Source organism: Sinohyriopsis cumingii, chromosome 2, assembly GCF_028554795.1.
Source record: "Sinohyriopsis cumingii isolate HCF-2022 chromosome 2, ASM2855479v2, whole genome shotgun sequence".
In the NCBI taxonomy this organism is placed as follows: domain Eukaryota; kingdom Metazoa; phylum Mollusca; class Bivalvia; order Unionida; family Unionidae; genus Sinohyriopsis; species Sinohyriopsis cumingii.
This window is the reverse complement of record NC_142962.1, coordinates 38,297,792-38,323,879: the sequence shown is the minus strand read 5'-3', so window position 1 is coordinate 38,323,879 and position 26,088 is coordinate 38,297,792. Positions and strand designations below refer to the sequence as shown.

Below are 26,088 nucleotides of genomic sequence, written 5' to 3'. Positions count from 1 at the left end.
TTCCCCAGTACAAATACAATGTCTGTGGATGTTCACCTATATTGCGTAACGTAACCTTTTTACTAGATGAAACCAACCCACAAAAAGCAGGTTTTTAAAAAAAAATGTACAAGTCAACGCATCATTCCAGTGTGCAATTTATATCATTTAGGCTAAAAACAGACCATAAAACACTTCAAGAACTGTTATTGTTTAACATAAAAAGGTGCGTGATGCTTACATGCGTTCGTCCAAGAGTTTTAAAGAACCCGTTTCAAACGCCCTCTAGTGGCATTCTAAAATAAATACTGAAACCCCGGATGTTAATATTATGAATATGGCGTCGATCTTAGGAGGAAACTAGGTCAGAAAGTAACAGTTTTTGCCATTATAAAGGTAAGATATTTATGTAATATACCACTAAGTTTCACTAAAACAAACTCTTTACTGAAACATTTATGAACGCAATTGTTTGCAGACAGTTTCCGCATCATTTGGATACCTGTGTCTATGATATACCCCCAAAAGTTCCGATATTTATAAACACCTTTACACGCTTCAAAAGTTTTGTTACAGGTGTAATTATAATTTATGAATACATTTTTTGTAATTCATATCAACATTTATATTTTGAATTCACAGAATATTGCACAAGAAGTGTATGTGCATGCTCAGTTTTTGCCAAATGGTTATGTGTTTAAAACTCGGTCATTTTCATAGTTTGCTCCCCTTACCTGTCAGTTGATGACAAATGCCTACCTACAGGTGTGGTTTGGTATGCCTACCTTTTCAAAAGGACAGTGCATTTTTTAGTTTGAACGAATCAAAATGCGATACGTTTTATTTTTTAACTATTCTCTTAAGTATATGCCATCTTATTTTCTTTCTTGTATCTAGGCCAGGCCAGGTATTTTTTTTAATGGGTCCTCATGGGGGCTTCCAACCCTGTCCCAGTAAGGAATGTATCAAAATCATGCAGAATTCCACGTTTGAGCAATTTACATTCGAAAACTTTCTTCCCACTTGATCTAATTCTTTACCAGAAATGATGGACCCAGGCCCTCATTTCCCATTTACCTGCAAAAATTTCCAGCATGATGTTTTGGGTTTTTTTTCTCTGCCTTTGCACCATATATTAATGTGTACATGTATGACTTGATTTCTTGAATTTCACAGAAGTGAGTCGTCTGAATTATGCATGGAGCCTTTGATTGTTTAGAGGTAACATATACTGTGGAAGAAACATATAATGGAATCTATTACATCTACTAACCCCCCCCCAAAAAAAAATGTCAGACTGTAATCCCTATTCAGGACACACGGTACTAATGATATGGAAAAATGGGAACCAGCTTGGAAATGGGTGAACATAAAATAGGGTATATATCGGTTTGGCTGACCAGGATTGGTTAATAATGTAAGTTATGTTTTTAGGAAAAAGACTCTCTTGAGAGCTTATCTAGTTGTAAGTGAAAAAAAATAAAGAGATTGCTTTATTGATGGAATTTCAGTCCTTTAATAGTCTTGAGTTTGGAACACTCATTACTAAAATTAGCACCAGACTTTGGTGAGGAATTGAAAGCACATGCAGGTCCAGAAAATGCCATGGCTCATATCATTTCCTCAACACAGAAGCTGACATATAGGTTTGATCTATACTTATAAATACAGGTTTGATCATGAGCACTAAAAAAATGTAAGTTACTGAATTTTCAATATCATGGAGTTTGCATAGGTTTACTATGGGAACTGAATTAATACCATGAGTCCTACACTGCTGTACCTTGAGCATGTCATGAGGATAGTATTCCATACAGAACTGCCACTGTTCCCCATAACTTTAATAAATCCCAATATCTTCATCATTTCAAAGGGACAGAGGTGCATATAATGACCCTCAACAGATAAACTGAGGGGGCAGCATTGCTTTTTGTTAGTAGCTCAAACTCTAGTATTTGTACAAAGTGTTCATACACACTGGGAACTCTCAGACCAAAAATAGGCATGTCTTTTTTACTCAAATACACTCAGATCTATGCATTAAATATATGTAAAGAGGTACATTTATATGTAAAAAAGTATTTAATCTATAATTGATAAATGTCAACACTTGAAGTCAACCAATTTCTGTTTTTGGCTGTAGACATGTTCCGTCTCCACTGTTATTGACTGCGAAAACAGGACATGTATAATTAACCATTAAAGATGGACTGTGCATGCTTATTTCCATAACTGGTACATGTAAATAATTTGCCTGAGAAAACTTTTATTGCACTGATGAAATGCAGAAATTTGCTGTCAAGATGTTTAAATTATTTTTTTATTCCAATGTATGCCCCTTACCCTTATGAGGATCATTGACTTGTACTTCAGTAAATAAGTGTAAACTTTGTGTACAAAGTGAAGCATGTGACCTATGAATTGGGAACTGGATTACCTATAATTAGTACTGGATTACCTATAATTAGTGATGGATTAGGTATAATTAGTGCAAAGTTGGCTTTAACATCAATATTATTGTACTGCAGGTAGCACAAAATACTGTTTTGGATATTTATGTGCAGTAAAGAAATCAGCCAGAATCAGTCAGGTGGGTACCTGAACTGTCCATCAATTATGGCAGCCAGTGTCGTAATGTGTGGTCACATTATGGGATTAATGCTTGCATGTATACACAACAAGCTGTTAAGTAATTTGGGGTAATACCTCTAATTCAAAACTAACAACACTTTTAAGACTCCAAAAGAGGACTTGCCATTTCATTCTAGATCAATGTATAGACAATTTCCAGGATGCAATGAATAATATAAAGATTTTAACAGTACATGAAAGAATATTTCCTAGAAAGGCCAAATTGATGTATAAAGTATCCAGAAAAAGCAATTCCTGTCTATCTACCGTATATACTCACATATAAGCCCGTTCGTGTATAAGCCAACCCCCCCCCAAAACTGAACAGGTATAAACACTAACAAGTACATGACCCACATATAAGCCGACTCACATCTCCAAGACATCTTAAGATGCATGAGGTAAGTTCCAAATGCATTTATTTAGGCAAACTTGTATTTAAAAAAAAACACATGTATACTTATCTCAGTTAGCGTGCATGATTTTTAAAAAGAAATGGTATAAACTTGTTTGAAAAGTAATTTATTTAATTTTCTGTTTTCTTATTGTTTCTGCCTAATTTAGATTTGTGTATAATTTGATCCAACCATGACAAGAATTTAGCAAGTGCAAGTTGCTGTAATACTACCTCTCCCTTTTGACTCAATTGTTTATGCATTATTGCATTGGACATTTTATATCAGTGCACCAGTAATAACATTTTTACTTTGCTTTGAAATTGTAAATACCTACCTCATTAAAATCTAATCCCAGTATGACAACACAGCGAACAACAATACGGTTCAGTTAAATGCTTGCAGTTAGGCAACTGAACGTATTTACATAATGGCACCACCATATGTAGATTATAGGTTTGATTAGGCGTTGAATTAAATACATCCTTTGGAGTCGAATCATGGGCACCATTGTGCTAAACTTTAATGATATATCCAAAATACAATAATGTTTCAGAAATAATGCTTTAAAAATTATGCTAATACCGTAAAAGCTGAATTGTAGTTTGCTTTGATGTAAGCGACCTTACACCATACCTGTCAATATTCACGCCGGGGGAGGGGGGAAAAAAAAACTCGGGATTTTGGGGGTGTTCCACCCCTACCTCCCGATTTCATATCTTCCGATTTTTGCTGGTTATATGCCTTATACAATTAAACCTGCGTATCTTTTTAAAAATATTACCTCCATTTGTAGGATTGCTTGTATCATTGAAAATGAATAACTCAGAGCACGTGATTGAACATAAATGAAATGGCTATTATGTACTAGCTGAAATGTTATCTGGAAGAATGCAATTTGGTCGAAACAATGAATAAAGCAAAATCTGCATCTAATATGTTTGGGAATAAATAAGGATTTAAGTAATGCTATGCATGCTTTGCACTGTGTAAGTACTGTACATTATAGTTCAGCCTGGTCTGCCATGTAAACTCAACCGGCCCATGAATTATGAAGTCTGTATTACCTTTTTTTAATTTCGTGTTGGAGAAATCAGAAAATATGCACATGCAAAATAATAACAAAATCGCATAGTAATTTATAACAGTTTAATAATTGTCAGGTCACCGAAAGTTTCTTTACATACATAAAAAATTATTGTTTCATGTCCCAAGATTTACAGCCATTACAGTAGTCAACAAAAAGACTAAAAACAGTCAAGTTTACACATTGGCCCGCAAATAAGCCGACCCTCCCTTCTTCCAGGCCCTTATATTTTCCTAAATTATTCGGCTTATATGCGAGTATAGATGGTAAGCAATATCTTTCACCAAAGAGATACTGATAGTATTCCAAATGTAAGGTCCATAAAAAGTAAAAATTACATTATACCAAGGCCAAGAAGGAATTGTTTAAAAGAGTTTTCAATATATTGGTCCACTGGTATGTCACAGTGACATAAGGCAGGCTCCAAGCGTTGGCTGTCATAATCAATGTCTCAAATGGATGAAATTTTTAGATAATTGAACAGTTCTAGTACAATAAATACCACCTACTTTTCTGTAATTTTGCATCATTTTCACAGTTGAATTTTTTCACTGCAGGATGATATTTTATATTTTATATATGTTTATGTTTTCACAGATGCCTGTGCATATGTTTGGGGCTTGATACTTTGATTTTTAAAATCACTTAATTATTTAGTGTCAAGCCAGATTCTTCACATCATGTTGTATATACTGTATATATTGTACATCACATATAGAAGGCCTCATGGTAGATTAGTTCTGTAACTAACTGAGTCACCTCCTTTAAATAAAGTCTTTATTATTATCATTATTTTCATTATTTAAATTATTATTATTATTATTATTATTACTGATTACTCTTGTAATCTCAAGAGTTTAGACCATGTACAGGATATTTTTTTAGGTACTATCGGGTATAAGTAATAAAGGTATCAGATGTGGTCATGACAGCTTTTGAATCTTTGATTAAAAATTGGCTGCCCATTGGCAAGTTGAGAAAAGAGGAAAATCCACTCAGAAATGATATTGGCAAAAACAAGTAATTTTAAATGGTCTTGATTGACTGTTGTTACATTGTTCATGATGTTTCAGGTTAAAATTTAATGAATAATAATGAATCTGTCCATTCTCTTTCTTACACTAGTGTAATGCAACACTGGTTAAATGTATTAACCAGCACCTATGAACAACATACAAAGTGTAAACAGAAATTGTATAACTCAAGACACACTCAAGAAGTTAATAAACAGAAACACTGTTGATTCACTGAGTAAGGAGGCTGTTGATGGAGCAGTTAGACTAGGGCTGACCTCAAGATCTGCAGGAAAGCATTGGTTTACATGAAGTATGTTGAGATAACAATAAAAACTAGTTATCATGTTATATTTGAAGTGTAGCAATTGCAACATTGCGGGTGTAACGTTGTCCTCTTATAAAGAGGGGTGTTTAATTGGGTTTGGCTGCGTTATCCAGAGTATGACCTCCCTCGATATTATAGCCCGGTGGAAGTGAAAGAAAAATGGAATTTCAACAGAGAACTGAGCGAAAATACTGGTAAGAAATAAACAATACGAGCCCCCTTTGACAAGAAAATAACAAATTTAATCAGAACAAATTAAAACAGTAATTCAAATTCAAGTTAGATTATATAAGTAGAATTTAACAAGTGGGTCCAATTTGGATTTATTACATCATCATAACAAGAGGTGAAAGAGCGCAATATCCATGATTGATTGCATCATCTTCATTCACTTTGACTGTATATCAACGTCTCCTAGTTCATCCTTCCAAACTCTAGGTTCTGTCCCTTCATGGACTTCTGGTCCTTTTCTCTGACCTCGTCCTTCTTTCTTTCTTTTGCCGTACTCCTGTCTTCGGACTGTCTCCTCCTCCTCTCCGAAAGCTGTTCCTTAAAGGACAAATTTACCCCATAAGACTGTATACTTTCTGTTCAGAGGCGCATACTACAATTCACTTAATCGTTATTCAGAACCCGTGGCTATCCACACACCGCGTAAATTCTGACTTAGTACGGTCAACATTGACTTCGCTTTCCTGCGGCAAGTCTTAAATTACCATGTGACTACTAAGTATTACTGTATTAATTTACATATGCTAATACATGTTCGATCACTATTGCATGAAATTCAAAAGAAATGGAATTCACGGCATTCATTAACTACAAGATTATCCAAGCATTACAGAATCAGATATAATTAGGTAATTATTGTTAACTCATGATGATCTGTATCGTCCTAACAACAAAAGAAGTTATTTCATATAACCATATGAAATCTTACAAATATGAACATTTGGATCACATGCAGTCATTTCTACCAATGAACTAATAATTGTATAATTAAAAAGGTAAATTGCATAACAATTCTATCATCAACACTTAACATGAAATTTAATAAAATATATTGCATAATAACTCTAGCATCAACACTCCATGAAATTAAATAAAGTTAAGTTGCATAACAACTCTACCATCAACACATTGCCATGAATTGAATAAACGATACATTGTATAGAAACCTAGTCATAGCAAACACATTTGCATAAAACAAGCAATCGAATAATATAATATTACGTGAAACTAAAATTGCGTACCTTGTCGCTGTATTTTCAGGACTTCTGCATCCTAGCACTAAACATACCTTTCCTTATACACGACGACCACTGGTCCCTTTCTTGTTTCACGAGCACTAATTTTTAGGCTTCCATGGAGTCGAGACAAAATTTCCCCTCCTAGGAAATTTCCAGACAAAGGAATTTACCCTCGGGTTGTCACTTTAAAGTCAGATTGCTCTAAAGTGTATGCCCTAATTTATTCTACCCAATCGTTGGCAAGGGTCCCAAATCTTTCCCAAAGAAATAATTTTTCATCAGATTTAAACAGCTCAGAATCTGTGTATGACAGCGTGTGACAATTTTCCCTTTGAAAATATGATAAGTTGACATAGGTTCCTACAAAGCGGTTAGGGTTGGTAGCTTAAATGTTTACTTCTAAAGACCGTTTTAAGATACCCCAGTCAATTTCACTCTGTTGGAAATATTGTTCCTTTGAAATTTACACTGACATGGGGGGAGATGAACTTCTCTGGCTTAACTGTGACAACTTTAATTGCTAAATGCACTCAACTTTAAATTTTCTGTACTTCGAAATTCGAGACTTCACAGCGGGCATATGGAAATTGGAGTTAGGGCTCGTGGAATTTGTGTCAGGGCCCATGCTATTTTTAAAATCAACAGTCCTGGGCCTGTGTCTAAAAACATTTTCTTTGAGCACTGTAAACACAAGCTTGACCATGCAGATTGTTTTGTTGGCAGAATGGTTTGTGATTGTGAGGATCTTGTGTGTACCTTATCTCTTGGGAAAAGATATTTAGCCACCTGTCACTTTGTCTCATTGGCATGACAGGGCAAGCTGCTCTGTTTTTTTTTTGTTGGAAGTATGCAGCCTAGATGCACAAGTTGGAATACTGTGAGGCAAGCAAGATGTTCTAGACTACTGCCACATGGACAAGCAATCCAATGGCAATACATAAAATTAGCTTGCTCAGCAGTTGTGGCAAGTCAGGAAACACCTGGGTGATTGAGTTCATTTGCAACAAGCATTCTGTTGTGTTTGCATCAAACTACCAACTTGCAGCAAGCTCCATGATAAACATAATGTATACATGCAGACATTGCACGATTTCTTTTCACTTGAGTGACCAAAATGAGTGGCTGCACGAGCTTATGAGAAAAGTATCCCTAAGGTGGTCAGCCACAACCCATTTTGAAGATCTTTCTCAACTTTCTGTAGCTGAGAGGCTATCTGGTGATATGCTGTGTTAACCATGGCAAAATGATCCCCCATTGCACATGTTACCATTTATACATACATTTAAAAGTACTGGACGCATGTAATGTCTTTTCAGTTTAGTTGTTGGTAACCATTGAAGACTTGGTAACATCAGCCATGATCAACATGTACCTAGATGTCTTGAAGTTGACCTTATTGGGTACCTCATTTGATAGTTTGACACACATTTAAAGGCAGGAAGGAAGATCTACCATATGGACAAACAAAGGCCGTTGTACCTGGAGTTTTAGCCAGTACTTCACCAACATGGTAAAATGTATGCTTTCCTCACTGATCACATCCATTCTTTGGCAGATCACTCGGCCTTTGCAGCAGTGAGTTCTTCTGCGCCCTTATTGTGGCATATCACTGGTTTTGCTTCGTAGATTTTAAATAGATAGCTTGACCAAAAGTATGGTAGCACATTACATAGTGGACCTCTGACCATCATTGCTTCAGTTGTCTTTCTTGGAAATGCCAGAGGACCCCGCCCCCCCAACTTTATTATGTTTGCAGAGATGTTTAATCGACATATAATTTATGGCAAGATCTAGGTCCATCACCAAAATACCCAATCCCAAATTGTAAGGAGAGATGTCAAGCATTTGGGTTGCCCACTGATCAGCTTCTTAATTTTGTTGTTGTTGTTCTAGGGTTTAACGCCATTTTTCAGCACAAGATAGGCTATACATGGCGGCCAGTATAACTGGTGGAGGAAGAACCCTGGAAAACCCAGGGAAGAACCACCGGATCAGCTTCTTAAACAATTGGGTGTAATCACTGCCTGGTCCAGTAACCATAGTACTGTGGTACGCCATTTCGTTTTCGAATATAAATAAGTGAGGAATGAACATAATTAAAACATTCAGAAATAATAATTAATGATTGAATACAATTTGGTTGCAATTCCAAATCACTCTTGGGAGAAGCAGCAGAGAATATATTTAACTCAGTACTTGGGTATGGAAGGACAGCAATTACAAGGCTGTCTCCTATACATTATCACCTGGTCTTGATAACTTATTCTTTCAACTGCAGCAGCCTCCCAGATTTTCAGAATGACTTTCTTGCTTGTCATATCCTATATCACATCCATCTTCTTTAGGAATGTAGTTAACTTTTAATGAACATTGATGTCCAAATTGGCATGGCTTGACATTGGTTACAACAGTGGTAATTGGAGATAAAAATATTACATAGAATTGAAAGAGCTTGCCAACTGGTTTTTGAGGTAACGTGCAGCATCAGTTATGTGGTGAGTGCATGCATATGCAATTTACCATTTCCGTTTGCCTTCATCATCATGTCTGACAGGGACAGTTGCTCTTTGTTGGTCAGTAGAGCATAGGTCCCTTCAAGGAACTCTTGTTAGTGATTGCAATATTTATTAAATATCAGCAAAAAGGCATTTAACATGAAGTCTTAATTATACTTGATTGGTTTAATCCTCCGTTTCTGCATTCTTGTTAATGTTAAAAAATAATCAAGCATTCTCATCGATTGATTCATGTTTTTTTATCATTGCTGGTTTTTCACTAGTAAAGATTGAAAATTTGAAATGTTAGGTAGTGTCCAACAAATTATGAAATGTTGGAAATGGTCAGTTTAGGGATTTCGTATGTGTCTCCTTTATGGTGAACTTTGCAATAAGTATTTATTATTGTATCACTATCAGGAATTACTTTTTTCTGACAAATTTCTGCTGAGCATGTTCAGAATGTTCTCATCACCTTATGCATTAAATATAGTGATTTTTGTCTGTCTCTCGCCTTTTCAGTCTACATCTCAATATAAGCATATTTTCTAGTTCAGCAAATTAATACAGCATCAGAGTGTACATGTTTTAGTAAACACAATACAACCTCCATTGATTATGAAGGTCCACAGTTTGGAAACATGATGCCTTCTATCTCTCATCTGGGTATTATACATTTTACCTGCAAGGTCCACTGAAACAATATAAACCCACTCTACCATCATATATGTGGTGGCCAGACCAGTTTTAATGAGTCTCTCTCTCTCTCTCTGTGATTAATAGATGAAAGAAGAATAGATTTTGACCTAATAGAGGATGTAAAGTCAATCAGGGTCTGTTCCATTGGTATGAGTTAATAGTTAACATGGCTCTGGCTGTTTGAACTGTATGGCTATCTGGTCTTGTCAAGGGGATGGCTTATGTCAAGTCAACCACTTTGTATAAACTTGGACTTCTTTGCTTCTTTATGGTTTTGTTTGTTCTGTACAGGGCCTATTACATGTTAATGAACAGAGGTTGAACATTGGATTATACAGTGATATTGTAAAAAGTTGTATTTTTTGGATCAATCCCATAGGTTATGGAGGCTTTCAGACTTTTTGACATAGGTAATGAGGCAAGTTTTCTATTTTGCATGTACACATTGGTGTTTTTAGGGAAAATTATGTTAGTCTTATATGTCCTTTATGTAGTTATCTTCTGCATTGGCATTATTTTTCAGGCACGGTAGAGGATTTTCCTTTGCCTTTTGCCCCCCCCCCCCATTTATGTTACCTTGAGTGATCGATTATGAATTAGATTTATTATCCCTAGTCAGGGTTAAGTTTTTGAAGGAACTTGTTATTTTGAAACATACTACCATTCCTGTGTATGTTGGTACTTACACTTTTATATTGACTTTATTTTACAGTACATTGGTATTTATCACTTTTATAGAGCAAATTAATATACCTTATTTGGTGTGAACAGGAAGGGTTCAAAATTAAACTGTTCTAGATCCTCAGGATCTATTCAGTTCATAAGTGACATATTTCAGATTAGTTGCCAGGTTCAAGAAGAATAAAATTTATATTCTTGCCAATAAGTTGAGTGCAACTGCAAACAGCATAGACTCTGATATGTTGTCACATAATGCTCTGATAGATCAGGGTATATGTAGCTGGTTCAACTGCAGATAAATTTTGGCACAGCAGATCTAGATTTATGCAGTTTGCAATTGGACTTGATTTATAGTCAGGTATAGAAGGTACTTTTTCAATAAAAATAGTCATACATGTATTATTACATGTACTTGATGGAGTATGGGAAAGTATGCATACATTTTGTTTAATACACATTTATTAATTTATATATTTTAGATGAGTTTAAAAATAACTACCAAGTATTAAGAGTACTTAATGCAAAATACCAAACAACAAAATTGGGAACATATAAAATGTGAAAAATTATTAAATAAAGTTACATGTACCATAGTTCGAAAATATGTAGGAAAATAAAAAATATCAGGATTTTATAATGTCCCTTGTGTTAAGAAAAAATAGAATCATTTGTTTTCTTGGCCTTATCAATATTGATGGTTATTGATGGTCTAGTTTAACAGATCATCATCAAATAGCACCATAATTCATGGCCATTAGTCAGATTCATTATAGTAATAATTATGTTTCAGTTAACGAAGAACTTCAGATTCACATAACTTAGTTAAAGGAAAATTAATTCATTTTGAAAGCAAAGCAAAAATAAAATAAAACTGAGTTTAGGGCCATCAAAAATATCTGCTTTTTATTTTAGGGGAAGCCCAATCCCCAGTCTTGCACCCTGGTTACAGTGCTGCTTCCAGGGCCCAAATTGCTTCCATTTTATATATACATCCATTATTGAACATCATCTAGTACCACACTAACACAGCATTCAGTAACTAAAACATGCAACCAGTCTCATAATCAGGACAGAGACAGAGTATATGATGATACATCAAAAACACCTTTTTCAGCTTTACTGGTCATAACCCAGAAGATCCTATGGGATGGTCTGTTATACGTCATATGTTGTTCATCCGTCTGTTAGGACAACATTGTCATTGCTGCTTCTTCTAGACTACTCAGAGGATTGCCATGAAACCTTACACACATTCATCCCATTGTCTAGTTGCCTCTAGATGACAGTAGTGGTGCTCACACATCCAGTATATAGAAAATCTTTGAATGAATGGCATATAAGCATGGGGTTCTCACTAAAAGATTTCTTGTAATATCCAGCTGGTCATAAATGCAAATGGAGCTGTTCTGACTAAAGACATGGTCACCATTGAAATCTTATCACTGCTTTCTTAATCCTAAATGAAATTGGTGCTGATCTGATGTTCATTATTTCCACAATGGCAGCCATCTTGAAATTGTTTCACTATTCTTGGATGGTTTTCTGAACATAAAGTTTTCATTAAAGTTTTTCATTAAAAGATGTATGATGTCTAGCTAGTCCTAAATTGAAATGACACTGATCTGGGCTCCAATTAAAAAATCCTGTTATTTCTACTTCTCCTAAGGGATGGTCATATCAGCTTGGGTTTTGACTAAAAGATTTCTTATGTATATAAAAATGATGCTGATCTGAAGTATAATATGGCCACCATGGCAGCCAGATAGACAATCATTGCTACTCCTGAACAGAAAGTCATATTGGCATAGAGTTTTCATCATTTTGCCTTCTTATGATGTCTACTTGGTCCTAATTGAAAAGGGTCAAATACGGCTGCCACAATGGCCAGCTTCAATATCTTGCTTTCACTAAGTTCTACTGAATGGACGGTCGTATTATCATTAGATTTTCACACACACACACACAGCACCCAAAAGGCTTCTTATAACATTGATTGTATTAAAATTGTGTGGCTCTGACATCCAGTATGTGGCAATCTTGAAACTCTTTTTTTAACTACTCCTCTCAAATGGATAGTCCTTTTTGACATGGTTTTCACCAGAAGAGTTCTAATGGTATCCACATGGTCCTAAATGAAAATTACTAACTCTCAATATGGCCACCATGTTGGTTATCTTGGAAATATTATCTCTGCTCCCAAATACTGTAGATGGCTATATCAACATTGGGTTTTCACTAAGACTGATTATGATACCTACAGTAGTTAGCCCTGGATGAAAATGGTGCAAGTCATACAACCAATATGACTGCCGTGACAACTGTTATGAAAATCTTCTTGTCACTTAACTCCCCCTGAATGGATCATCATTATGACATTGGGGGGAAAAGAGTGTCCGAGTGGTTTAAAACACTCACCATTATGGATCACTGCCATCTCACCTCTGTCTGTGGGTTCAGGTCTCGGGCTTGGCCAGTGCGGGTATGTGAGAAAGCTTGTCATTAGCTAACTGTGGGTCCATGGTTATTTCTGGGGGTTTTCCTCGGTTCTTCTACCAGTTCCACTGGCTGTCATGTATAGCCTATCTTGTGCTGAAAAATGGCATTAAACCACATAACAACAACAATAGCAGATATCATTATGACATGATTTTTTCCAAAATGAAAATGGTGCCAATCTGACATCCAGTCTGTCCACCACAGCAGTTAATTTGAACATATTATTGCTGAAGAATATCAGAGATGGTTTTAGCACTCAGCAGTTAAAAAAAGGAAGAAATGGTCTTATCTGTACCATACCTTTGTTTATATTGTCAAAAAATAGTTTTTCTATGTTTCCCATCATGTTTTCAATGATTTAAAAGCAATTATAATGAGTGATGTTTAGTGATTTTGAAACTTTTTATCAGGATTTTATTATAAATATATGCAATGAAATGAGGGAACTAAATTCGTATTGTGTATTTGTGATCCTTGATGTGCAGGTGCTTCCATATATATATATATACATGTATGTGTGTGTATATATATATATATATATATATATATATATATATATATATATATATATATATATATATATATATACACACACACAATAGTGGTGATAATTTTGACTGTAGAACTTCTCTCTATCTCTCGGGTGGCCAAGTGGTATAGAGCACTAGGGCATAACCGATTAGCATTTTTCTACTGATTTCCGATTCCGGATTTTGGGCATGAAATTTTTCCGATTCCGGATACAATTCAATTAATCGGAAATGCTAAATTAAAAGGTTTTTCAAATTAACTTTTTAAACCGTGTTACACACGTTTTGCATATCACACCGATGTCACAAGGGGAAGGATATGGCAGGACTATAGCAAAATGCAACGATGTTCAAAGCCACAAAGAATCCATGAAATTTTTTATTTTTTTGCCAGTTCCATCCCATTCTTTGTTCAACAATTAGTTGATCTTGCCGCCAGGCTTTTATTTTCCCGCCTTAATCATTTATGTCGGCAAGCGGCCAGTTCCATCCAGTACTTTATTCAACAATTAGTTGATCTTGCCGCCATGCTTTAATGTCGCGGTCAAATAAAAATAAAACAGGCTTTTGTTTGGTCCTATAAAGTTAGCCTCTTGCGGAATCATTTTCTTTTAATACCTCATTAGCATGTGTCATTGTATTCAATATTATGTCTTCATTATTGAGGATGTTGACATAAACGGGTAGGACTGTATTATATATTTTAATAAATTTAAATCTTTCGGTCTAACTCAAGTATTATCGTTTCACCCCGTTGTGTTGACCATATTGGACTTTTCTGACTTCTTATTTAACTTTATTAACGCACTATCGAATGACACGCAGTGTTAGACATGGTGCTATAGAAATTCAACTTTATTATTTTTATTATCCGAATCGGTCGTTCCTGCCTTGTCCGACTCCGATTAATCGGAAGTTCATACTATCCGGTGGAATCCGATTTCCGGATCAAAAGTCGGTTATGCCCTATAAAGCACTCACCATTACAGATCACTGCCATCTCACCTCTGTCTGCATCGGTTAGAGTCTTGGGTCCAGCCAGTGTGGGTATGTGAGAAAGCTTGCTGGTAGCTTCTCATGGGTTGGTGGTTCATTCTGGGGGTCTTCCAGGGCTCTTCCTCCACCATTTATACTGGCTGCCATGTATAAACTATCTTGTGCTGAAAAATGGCGTTAAACCCTATAACAACAATGAAATCTCTCTTTTGTACTTGTCCATACAGATTTCTGTCTGCCACTCTTGTACAGGCTGCCAGGAACATAGAAGTTATATATATATATATATATATATATATATATATATATATATATATATATATATAATCATGGCTTCCAGTAATGCACAAATGTGTGTCCCTGATGCAATAAAATTAAAAAGACGCATTCAAACCCCAGCCGAAATAGTACCATAGGACGCGATATAAATTGCTGACCAAGTCAATTTCCAGCTTACAGAAAAGGTCAAGGTTTCTCAAAACAGAGGTCACAAGGATTTTGTACACTGTCTGTTGAGGTCATGCTCATTAATTTATGCATTGTGTTTATTTCCGAGTGTAGCCAAGTAAGTATTGTGCACATGATCTTGAAAGGATGACACACTAAGGATATATTGGAAGATAGACCCTACAATAAATATTGTTGCTTTCAGTTCGAGACTGGGACAAAATGTCGTTTGCAAATTGGGATAAGTATTTTGGAGGTTAAATACATACATGCCAGCCATTATGCTTTTGTCGTAATCAGCCTTTTTTTCTTCAACAAATTATGTTTTATGTTCTCCAATAAATGTTTTACACTGTCTTGGTAAATAAAGAAGAAAAAAAATCCGTAAAACATTTATCATTTTTAGTATCATCACTTTAATTCCACTCGTATAAATTTAAGAATTTGCTTTTAAAACATCACTGCTGTATAAGAATTTTCCTTGTTTTCTATTTATAGCAATTGACTATGACCCATTTAATTTCCAAGAAAACAGGTTTCATTAATTTGAACTTATCCTCACAGATTCATTATTTTCTTTTAAAAAATGGGTAGCGTACCAGTCTATGGATTTTTAGATAGTGGCACCAGATATAAGCAAGAGGCTTGACATTGTGACCTGTGGATGTTATACGATGAAAAATGTTTGAGCAGATGGATCTTTGCAAACTTAAAACATGGCAGATCAGAAAAAAGGACAAAATGTAATAACAGCACTCGAGATTGAGCTCATGAATGCTCATTGCAAAATTTAAAATTAAATTCACGTTCATCCAGTTCTGTAATTAAGATGCCTTGCCTGATATTTTTGTTTTGGAGGGCATGATGTATTACTGTCTAAATAATGGCCTTGTGTAGCATGTTCCCAAGTCGACTGATGGGATATCTGTTTTAATATGTGAATATTTAAAGAATTATGAATAATTAAAACTGACAAGATTTTGTGTCTCTTTATTCCTGGCATTATAATGGACATTTATCCACTTCATGTATACCCAACATGCTTCTGAGAGGGGACTGCAACTTTTGCTGGTGGAACTCCTATTTGAGTTCCTGCAATCTTTAAAGAATGTAACACCATGACTTTTCCAAAACTTTTCCAAGACCTTTTCTACCAATTTCAGGAGTACATACTACGTAAATTTATGACCTCTAATACTTACATTACACATAAATTTAACACAAAAATCATTATTTTACAGCTGACTTTGGGCATACTTCATCTGTTGGATAGGTCATTCTCTTTTGAGTACCATAAGTAGAATGATTTTGAATGGTGGTAAGATCCATGGATGTAGTCTGACAATGAAGTTTACCAGAGAAACCTACTCTAACAAATCCATTGTTGAAATTAGGCAGATTGCTGAAACTTTTGCGTCGACAATCAAAAATGCATCTGGATAGTGCAAAATAATTAAATTCCATGACTTTTCCAAAACTTTTAATGGCTGTTAAAAATTTTAAAACTTTCAAGGCCCTTGAATTGCTTTTCTGTAATTTACAAACTTTCTAGGATTTCCATGATTGCAAGAACCTTGTCCTATTTTCAAAAAAATTATAATCTCTCCCTCACACCCATACTGTAGAAACTATGAAGTGGGACCCTTTAAAATCTTGTAAGGACCCTATAAAATTCAAATTTAGGGGTCCTCAATACTCCATAAAATATCAATTTAATGGAATCTCTTTATATATATATATATATATATATATATATATATATATATATATATATATATATATATATATATATGAGAGAGAGAGAGATGTATATATATATAGAGACTCATACACACATCAGGAACATTAGAATGGATCAGGCAATTTTAGCTTGCCTTATTTTAATATGTTCATGATGCATAGATACATATTTTTTGACCTGAAAGCCAGATTACATTCTAGATATTTACATTGGAATGTACCTCCACCAATCCCAATTGCATTCAACCCTCATAAAGCACATGTGCATTGTCTGCATATGTTTATGAGTACAGCATTTCCTGAAACACATGGAAACAGTTTGTTTAGGTTTTTTTTTATAGATGTTACAGCTAACTTTTGAGGGGTTGTAGTTTATCCAGTATGTGAGTAGTTGCTAGAAGAATGTGCTGTATACCTTATTAGAACTAGGTGGGGTGGGGGAGCAGTAACATTATAGTCCTACATGTACAGTAATATCCTGTGTTCATTGTGTTTAATAAAGAATTAAAGATATATTTAGTAGAGCTTTACTTGGGATATAAAGATGGCCTCTTTAAATATTTTACAAAGTGAAAGAAAATTAAGTACATGGTTCTAATTTGCATATCTTGTCCAACATAGTATTTATAAGTGATATACAAAACTGGATGTTTTTTTTTCTTTGTTGGTAGAAGGAGAAATCAGTTTGATATGCCTTCTGGATATGTGGATGCTGTAAGACATGTTTTGATATGACATTTAAAATGAGTTAATTCCCCTTTATTGGAAAAAATGCAAAATTAATGTGGTTTTATTTTTAATACATACCCCAGTTTTGCTTAATAAATGTTTCTGATCTCAAACGGGTCAAAAGATAAGGTCAGAGCAACTTAAAGAGTGAAAATGATTTCCACAAAATGCAAGTCAAGTCGCGGGGTACAGACCATAATGAAGCAATTTTGATGGTTTGCATTGGGCTATAAAGAGGGAATGGGATTCAAAACAAATTGAGATTAGTAAAACTTGATTCAATGCAGTTAAAACACCTAAATAATTCCAGTTTGGTTGTCTGATACAAAGATACAAATTGAACATGTGTATTGAACACCAGATGAACCACGTCTGATTAAATGGGTATATAATTAGGGGTACAATATTTACAATATGCAATAATTAAAATGTTGTTTAATCAAACCAGTTTGAAGCTCAAACTTCATTCCAGTGTGTACATAAGATTTACAGCTTACATCTATGTGAGCCATCAACACTGCACACCGTATATCACTCATCTTGCAATCATTTCACTTTTTTTGGTCATCTTATGACATTTGTTTAAATATAACAGATTCTGACAATTTAAGTAAAACATCTTTAGGATCATTGTTATTTTGTTTCATACTACTGCTTATATGTATCTATCACAACATTGACAATGCAACAACACCAGTTGTTATCACATGCATGTTCATTTACCTGTTTACCAATTTTGTGAACATTTACAGGAAGTAAAGAAGGTAAGTTTTTAAATGTCTGAACGTTATTAGTTTAAAAACTTGCTGATGTTTTTGAATATTTTTAATCAAATAACAGAGGGAGAAAATTCGAATTAATGAAGTATAAATTTTTATGAATCTGAGGGACATGTTTTCTAGTCTGATTGAAAAGTTCGGATAATTGTCATCAGAGTTAATGTTGGTTTACTAGCTTACAATAAGACCTAGATAGCTGGTAGTATGGTCATATGTCCATCAGTCATTGTCCATTTGTCAGCATTTGATTGTTCCCACTCTGGAGGCCATTACAGACTGGTTACAATATGAACGAGATTTATGCATATTACTAAGGTGATTGTGTGTCTGTTTGCATGAGCTTGTTACCACTCTGGAGGCCATATTTCTGATCTGATTTTGAATAAATTTGGATATATGGATGCTTATATCATAAAGGTCTCAAACAAGTTGATAATGAACAAGATTATTTTATTGTAATGAGGTCATTTGCATCTGATTGAATGAGCTTGTTACACTCCTGGAAGCCATATTTTGTTTCTGATTTGATCAAACTTGGAATATAGGCTTGTATCATGAAGCTCTTGCATGAGTTTGATAATGAGCAAGATTCACACATATTATTAATGATGTGATCTTGCTTCTCATTGGCTGATTAACTGAGCTTGTTACCAATCTTTAAGCTGTTATTTCTGATCCAATTTTGATACAACTAATAGTATAGGATTATATGATCAAGATCTTGAACTAGTTTGGTTGTGTTCTGCAGTTTTATACTTTGCATATGGTTCATTTTTTTAAAGAAAAATAATTTCCCAGGTTTTCCTTACTGGTTATCATGGCTATTTAAAAAAGACAAGATTTATCTTGGGTATTGTTAAAAGAACTTATAATTCCCTTTATTTCGGTGTATGATTGATGGATGTAGTTTGGGTTATAGAGTATACAGACAGTATGGCCTTATTTTAGATGTACACCTATAAAAAAGTTCTGCTAGCTTCATTTGGTCATTTGCACTTTCAGAACTTCAAAGTTAAATTGTAATAAATGACCCAATAACTTGTTAAAATATATGTGTTTTGTATTTTATGATTCATTCATTGTAAAACCAGATGTTGGTATTGCCTACTTAGGCAAAATTTGATTTTCATATTTTAATGACTGCTAAAGTTAGTGTACTTTGGACTACTTCAAGCTGATTTTTTTTATGACATGGAAGCAGCCATTTTGGTCAGCAGTGTGCTTAGATCATATGAAGTTTGCACAAGTACATTGCATAAAGAAATTTCACCCACAGTCCATGAAAGTATCATAGAGGTATACCAACATTCTCTACATTGTATAAATGCAGATAACTTTATCATAGACCTGTAGCTCTGTCACAAGTGCATAGGATCTGACAGGTTACATAATGAGCAAGATCCACTCATATTAATGTGGTAATCTTTAATTTGATTGGCTGAAATTGTTACCACTGTAGAGACTGTATCTTTGATAGGGTTTGCAATAAGCAAGATGTCCCATGAATTTTATAATGTGCATGTTCTTCACATGTTAATGAAATTCAAGCTTTAAATGGTTCTCAAATCTTAACCAGTTTAAACAGTTGTTTGCTTTTAAAATACATGTTCTCTCTCTCAAAATTAAATCAAGAAGAATAACCCACAACATTAACTTTTGAGAATCACAATTGTTATGTTACATAATTCCCCCCCACACACATAAATCTTATGAAAACCAGAGAAGAAATAAATTGCAGAATGCAAAGTGTGTAATTTCATTAAAACAGTTTACAGAATGTTGGCAAAATAATATACGTTGGGGATTACAGTGGATAATAGTGTAACTAGAGGTCAGAATTTATTTTCACAGTTACAGATATTTGCTTGCAAGTAATTATTTTCTTCTAATGTTTGCTGCAATGAGAACATATTTCTTGTAAAAACCATGTCAATGTTTATAAATTAATTTGCTAATAATTATTCCCAAAACTTTTGCCACATTTGAAATTCTTAAATATTTTGAAGCAAGTTTAATATGTATGTTGGAATGGACTAAGAGTTTGGCATTTGCTAGTGTTGAGATGCCTGAAACATTTTCAGTTTTTGTTATCAAATGTATTATGCTTTATTTTGTAGCATTTATGCCAGACCATCAATGCCATTACTCCCAGACTGATTGGGATTTGTTTTGTAATTCTAGCTCTTACTAAAATACAATTTCCAGATATTGTTTTCTCACAAAACACTTCCATAATTGCAAAGAGTAAAACAAAAACAAACATGTGACTTGTAATTTCATCCATTTTGATTATGAGCAAGAGACTTCCTACTAATTATACCTTTGTAAAGAATTTTTATCAGACTATTGGTATAATTGGTAAAATTGATATTGTGTAAAGCCTGTTAAATGATATAGTGAGCTGTGAAGTTACTTAAGCCTGGTGAGTGATATCATGCCCACACTGACCTCTTGTTGTGTTTTTAGCATTGTCTTTCAATCTTTCAGACCCAGAAATACCAGCTATGTTCAAGAAAAAGAAAAATAAGCCACAGATCTCTGGCCCCTCAAACTTTGAACATCGAGTCCACACTGGCTTTGACCACCAAGTTGGTCGCTATGTTGGATTGCCAAAACAATGGGCTGGAATTATTGGGGATGAGGATAGGGATCGACGGAAACCTATTGTGGATCCATCGACCATCACCCAAATGGATATTGCACCTCTAAAGGTAAACAACTATTTTGTCTTGTCAGTGTGAGCATAATGTAAAAACATGGGTGTTATTTCTCAAGCTGCAACAGCAGCCAGCTTTTTTACAATTCAAACGCAGCATCAGCACATTATAACATGGTGCAAAGACAGCAGTCATATTCTGAGGTTAGCAGAGACACTTGTATCACTTGTGCATATAGTGACAGTATTAACAAAACTAAGATTTTGTGTTAAACTCGTTTGCAGTCATAGTATTAAAACCACCTTTTATACTGACCTTAAATTTTATTTGAATTTCATTTTCTTCACTTTTTTTACTTATTTTGAAATTAGTCACAAGTCTTTTTGTTATAACTGAGCTAAGGAAAGAAATAAGGATTGTACAGTAGTGTGAAGGATTAAAGATGTCTTCATGCTTAGAATGTTTTTGTTTATGGCAAAGCTTAAGCAGTGAAGTGTTGGAAAATTTTGCTTAAAATAGGCACCTAATGAATACAGAGAAATGCCATCTTTACTATCATTCGATTTTAATGACGTATTTCCTAACATTAGAAGATATAAATCTAAATTTAAACAACCAATTATACATGGGGTGGTCCATGGCTGCATCCAAAATGGTATCATTTGCCGATTGTATTACCTCAATTCAATGTAAATATTATGGCCTTTTCAACATATGTATGTTACTCAAAATTGTAATTTTTCCAAAAATAATGCTGAAGTTTACTTTACTAGTATAAATTCATAATGTCATCATGTTCTTTATGTGGAAAATCACATTCTTAGAATGCGCTGTAAATATGGCAAGTCTTCTTCCATACATTGTAATGTATAACATAGCTTTAATGTGTTTAAAACACGAAGTCTGCCATAATTGCTTGGCATATAAAATAAAGTAGCAAAATTAAAAATGTTTATGTCGTTCATTTCTTCCATTCATTTCAATATGCAAAGTTTAAATAAAATTATATAACAGACATTACCAGAAGTGAAATTGTTTATTTACGAAAGGAATTCCCTAATCTCATCATGGCGATGTCCTCCTTGTCTGTTGAATACAGTGATTTGTCTGGAAGTGAAAATGATTTTTCTGGATTCATTTCCAATGAATTAACCAGATTTTATAAACAATGATGCCTTTAATGATGAAGGATCTGAAATTCTGTCATCAGATATTGACATTGAATGTCGTCAGACTCGAGTGACACTGATGATGATCAGCCAAATTGGTTTGCAGACATGCAAGATATTGACAGAAGAACATTTACTCATCAGTCAGGACCATCACATAATTTGCAGGAAACAACACCAGAACTAGACTATTTCCAATTATATTTTCCAGTTGGACTGTTTGAAAAGATTGCAAGTGAAACAAATAAATTTGTAGCTGAACATGTGGATCATGAAATCAGTGATGCAAACTGGATAGAGACCAGTGTGCCTGAGATGTCTGCCTCTATTGGCATGTTGATCTTCATGGGGATAATCAAAGCTCCTGACTATAGTTTTTATTGGTCAAATGACAATTTTTTATCCAATGAAGGAATCAGAAATATAATGCCACGCAGAAGGTTTGAAAAACTCCTCCAGTACCTTCACCTAAATCATGACAACACCAGTTTTCCTGCAGATCACCCTAACCATGACAAACTTTATAAAATACGTCCAATACTGGATGAAGTTCTGGCAAACATTGAAAAAACATACAAGCCTCGCCAATATCAAACCATTGATGAAGGTTTTTATACATTTCTACATTCATTACAAATAATGTATTTCTTTCCAATAGTAAATTGCACAGCAGACACACTCTCACATATAGACATCATAAAAGCTATACACATACATACAAGCATGCATACATATTTTCTTGTCTTTCATCTTTACATTAATGTGATAACTTAAAAATTAAAAACATATTAGATATCCATAACCACACAACTACAATCTGTCACATCTCCATACATAAATCTAAGGATTAGACTCTTGACTATCTGCTATTTTATTCCATATCTTTTCATAATAATAAAATTAAAATACAAATATAAAAAATAACTTTTCATTCACTGATCCTGTTTTAAGTTTTGGTTAAAATTTCATACAATACTTCATTAAATGTTTTTGAAATAATTTGGTGAAGCATCTCATAGGAAGTTTCAAGTGCAGGAAGGTTGCCATCCATCAAAAATCTGTAGCCCCAGTGACACTGGATTATATTGAGACACACAGACTGCATACACTTAAAAGGAAAAAATCCACCTGCAAATACTGTACCAAGCATGGAGAAAGATGATGTAATGAAACCAAACTTGGCTGTTACATTTGCAACATCCATCATTGCTGTATAGAATGTCACAGCCTGTTTCATTAAAGCATGGTCATGGTAGAGGAGTAGCTGTGATGTGCTTTAATACAATTGTAGATAGTTTTTTCCTATTGTCATGTTTGTTTGTTTTGTTCATCAACATGAAAGTCTGAGAACAAGTGATTTGCTAAATAGTTCATATTTATATTTGAGATCAGCTCTTCAGTGAAATGAAACATCATTAGGTAAGATCATTTTGTTTTCTCTCACATGTATAGGCCTACCAGATAAATTTGCATATCCTTAACCACATCACTAATGACAAATAACAAGAACTCAGTATGAAATATTTTTAATAACCTTTAATAAGCCCATGTATGGAAAGCAGGTCAAGTGAATGAGATTTCTGTGAAGGCCATTGAATTGCGCTTGAAAAATCTAGAATATTAGTCACACATAAAGTATGAATAATTTCAAGCTCCAAAGATATAATAACATCAAAACTTTGATTCTTAAATTCATTGTTGCCGACAAAACATTGCCGAGTTTTTCATCGATGATGAAATGAATCATTAAAGTCCATCCTTGCATGAAATAGAGTCCTATATCTAACTGTATCACACTAAGGCCAAGAATAAAATGACAACATGCATGCCATGTGGATGCATCTATTTTAAGAAAGAGGGATTTTCTTAATATGACCATTCATGTTTTAATTATGTTTAAAAAAATTATTGATAATTATAGGTTGTAATAATCAGTCTGTACTGGTAGTATTATTTTCTATTTGTTAGATATGATTTTCTTGGCTATATTATGTTATTTTCATTACAAAATGAGTTATGTAAGAAAACAACCATGACCTTATATACCACATTAATTTATCCAGTGTCACAGTGTGTAATGTATTTTGAACTGTTATTTTTTTAAATAGCTAAATATTTAATCACAGAATGTTTATATCATGTTTCTTATGACTTTTATATATTCCTTAATGTATATGCCAAATGAATTACAATTACAGCCTGTCTAATTAACAGGTACTGTCTAGATACTGCGATGTCCACCATTATTATGTTTCTGCATCTTGTCAGGTTTACTTGTGACTTATAACTGATATTACAAAGAATATAATACGAAATCAGCAGTGAAAAGTTTTAGTTAAATATTTTCAAAAAATGTCACCAAGTATGCTGATTAAATACATGTTCGAAGCACAAGTTGCAGTGATTAAAGCAAAGCAATTTGTTCATCAGTAGTTGTTTTTATCACAAAATGGTGACAAATAATAACTTAAGTAATCAGGTATTAATAACAAATGCCGACTTGTGGTGGAAATGATTAGGTTATTTAGAGGCTATTCCAGCAATGCAAGAATATAATTTTTTGAAAATGAACTTGCTTTACGGTTTAAGTGGGGTTTTTTAATGGGGAGCAAGAGTATGACATCATGAATGTCATATGGGAGGCACAGGTAAGAGGGTTACATTTTGATATGGGAAGCAAAGGGTTAACAGGTGTAGTTTGACTTATAGAGTATACAGCTTGGGTTTAGTTATGATATGCACCTATAAAAAAAATACTGCTAAACAATGCATCATCATTTTTGCTTCTGTGACTTTAAAGGTAAATTTTGAGAAAAAAGGAGCTGATAATTTTTTTACTTTTGATATATTTTGTAATTCATTTATTACACTTTCCGAAGTTGGTACATGTATTGCCTAATCTGGCTAATTTCATTTTCCGTATTTTAATACATGCTAAAGGTAGTATACTTTGGACTAGTTCAGGTTGATTTTCAAAGACATGGGGAAGCCATTTTGATCAGATGTGTGCTTAGATCATGCACAGTTTCCACAACTTCATCATGTGATGAAATTTTAATGACAGTACATGACATTTTTTTAGGGGTATGCCAATATTCTCCATTGTGCATAGTGCCAATATAAACAGCTCCACCTTACACCTGTTACTCCGTCAAATTTTTTCAGATGGGATATTTCCTGTAACCAGTATATTTCAAGAAGCATTCAGCGTATTCTGATGTTATTTGCCTTGAATATTATCTCCTTGATTTATAGGTGTCTACATGTGGATTTTTGAACAGAGTTATTGTCCTTGTCAGTAAACTTGTGCTTTTATCTCTTGTATCTTTACATGGGATGTTGCTTGTAATCAGCATAGCACAAGAACCAGTCAACATATTATGAGGGAATTTGGTATTGTTTGATAGATACAGATTTATCTTTTATGGGTTTCATTTTCCTTAACTCCATTTTTGGACACTTGTAAATTGTCTCATGTATTGAACCGAAATTTGCTTGTATTGATGAGTCTTTGAAGGATCTAAATTTCAGGCATTCCACATCATTATTTAAGGAATATTGTCCGCTGAATGCCCATCTGACTTGGTTAATCAAACCAAGTTCACCTGTTTAAGATCCTAAGGATTAGATATTAGTGTGTGAGGCGCTTTACTGTGCATCAATTTCTAATATCCCTACTTAATCTAATACAATTTTAATTGAACTATCCACAATAAAAATGTAAAAAAAAGTGTGTACATCTTCAATGACATTATGTATAATTGAATTGTTGATCAGTTCAGGAAAAACAATATCCCACTTAATCCCACTGATGCTTGCTCAGTGAACTGGCAAATACTCCTATGCCCCAGTATTGTTGAAATAAGTTTATTAATAGGAATTGATAAATCCATTAATTTACCAATTTAGTTAGTAATTGCAAATTATTAAAGTTAATCCCACAGCAGAAGGTTGTTGCAAATATTGCTGCTAAAAATTAACAAAAAT

General features: G+C 34.0%; 2 protein-coding genes across 2 annotated transcripts in view; one reads left to right on the top strand and one right to left on the bottom strand.

The window, feature by feature from the left end:
- LOC149804675 (RNA-binding protein 34-like) overlaps positions 1-285 on the bottom strand; it is a 56,545-nt gene extending 56,260 nt beyond the window's left edge. The window contains exon 1 of the mRNA XM_089942927.1: positions 221-285. The gene's annotated coding sequence lies outside the window, so the exon portion shown is untranslated. The remainder of the gene's footprint in view (positions 1-220) is intronic.
- Positions 286-294: 9 nt separating this feature from the next.
- LOC149804674 (serine/threonine-protein kinase PAK 4-like) overlaps positions 295-26,088 on the top strand; it is a 64,893-nt gene continuing 39,099 nt past the window's right edge. Inside the window, exons 1-2 of the mRNA XM_089942926.1 lie at positions 295-375; positions 20,763-20,986. Coding sequence (XP_089799052.1) covers positions 20,780-20,986 — 207 coding nt within the window. The 5' untranslated portion in view covers positions 295-375; positions 20,763-20,779. The remainder of the gene's footprint in view (positions 376-20,762; positions 20,987-26,088) is intronic.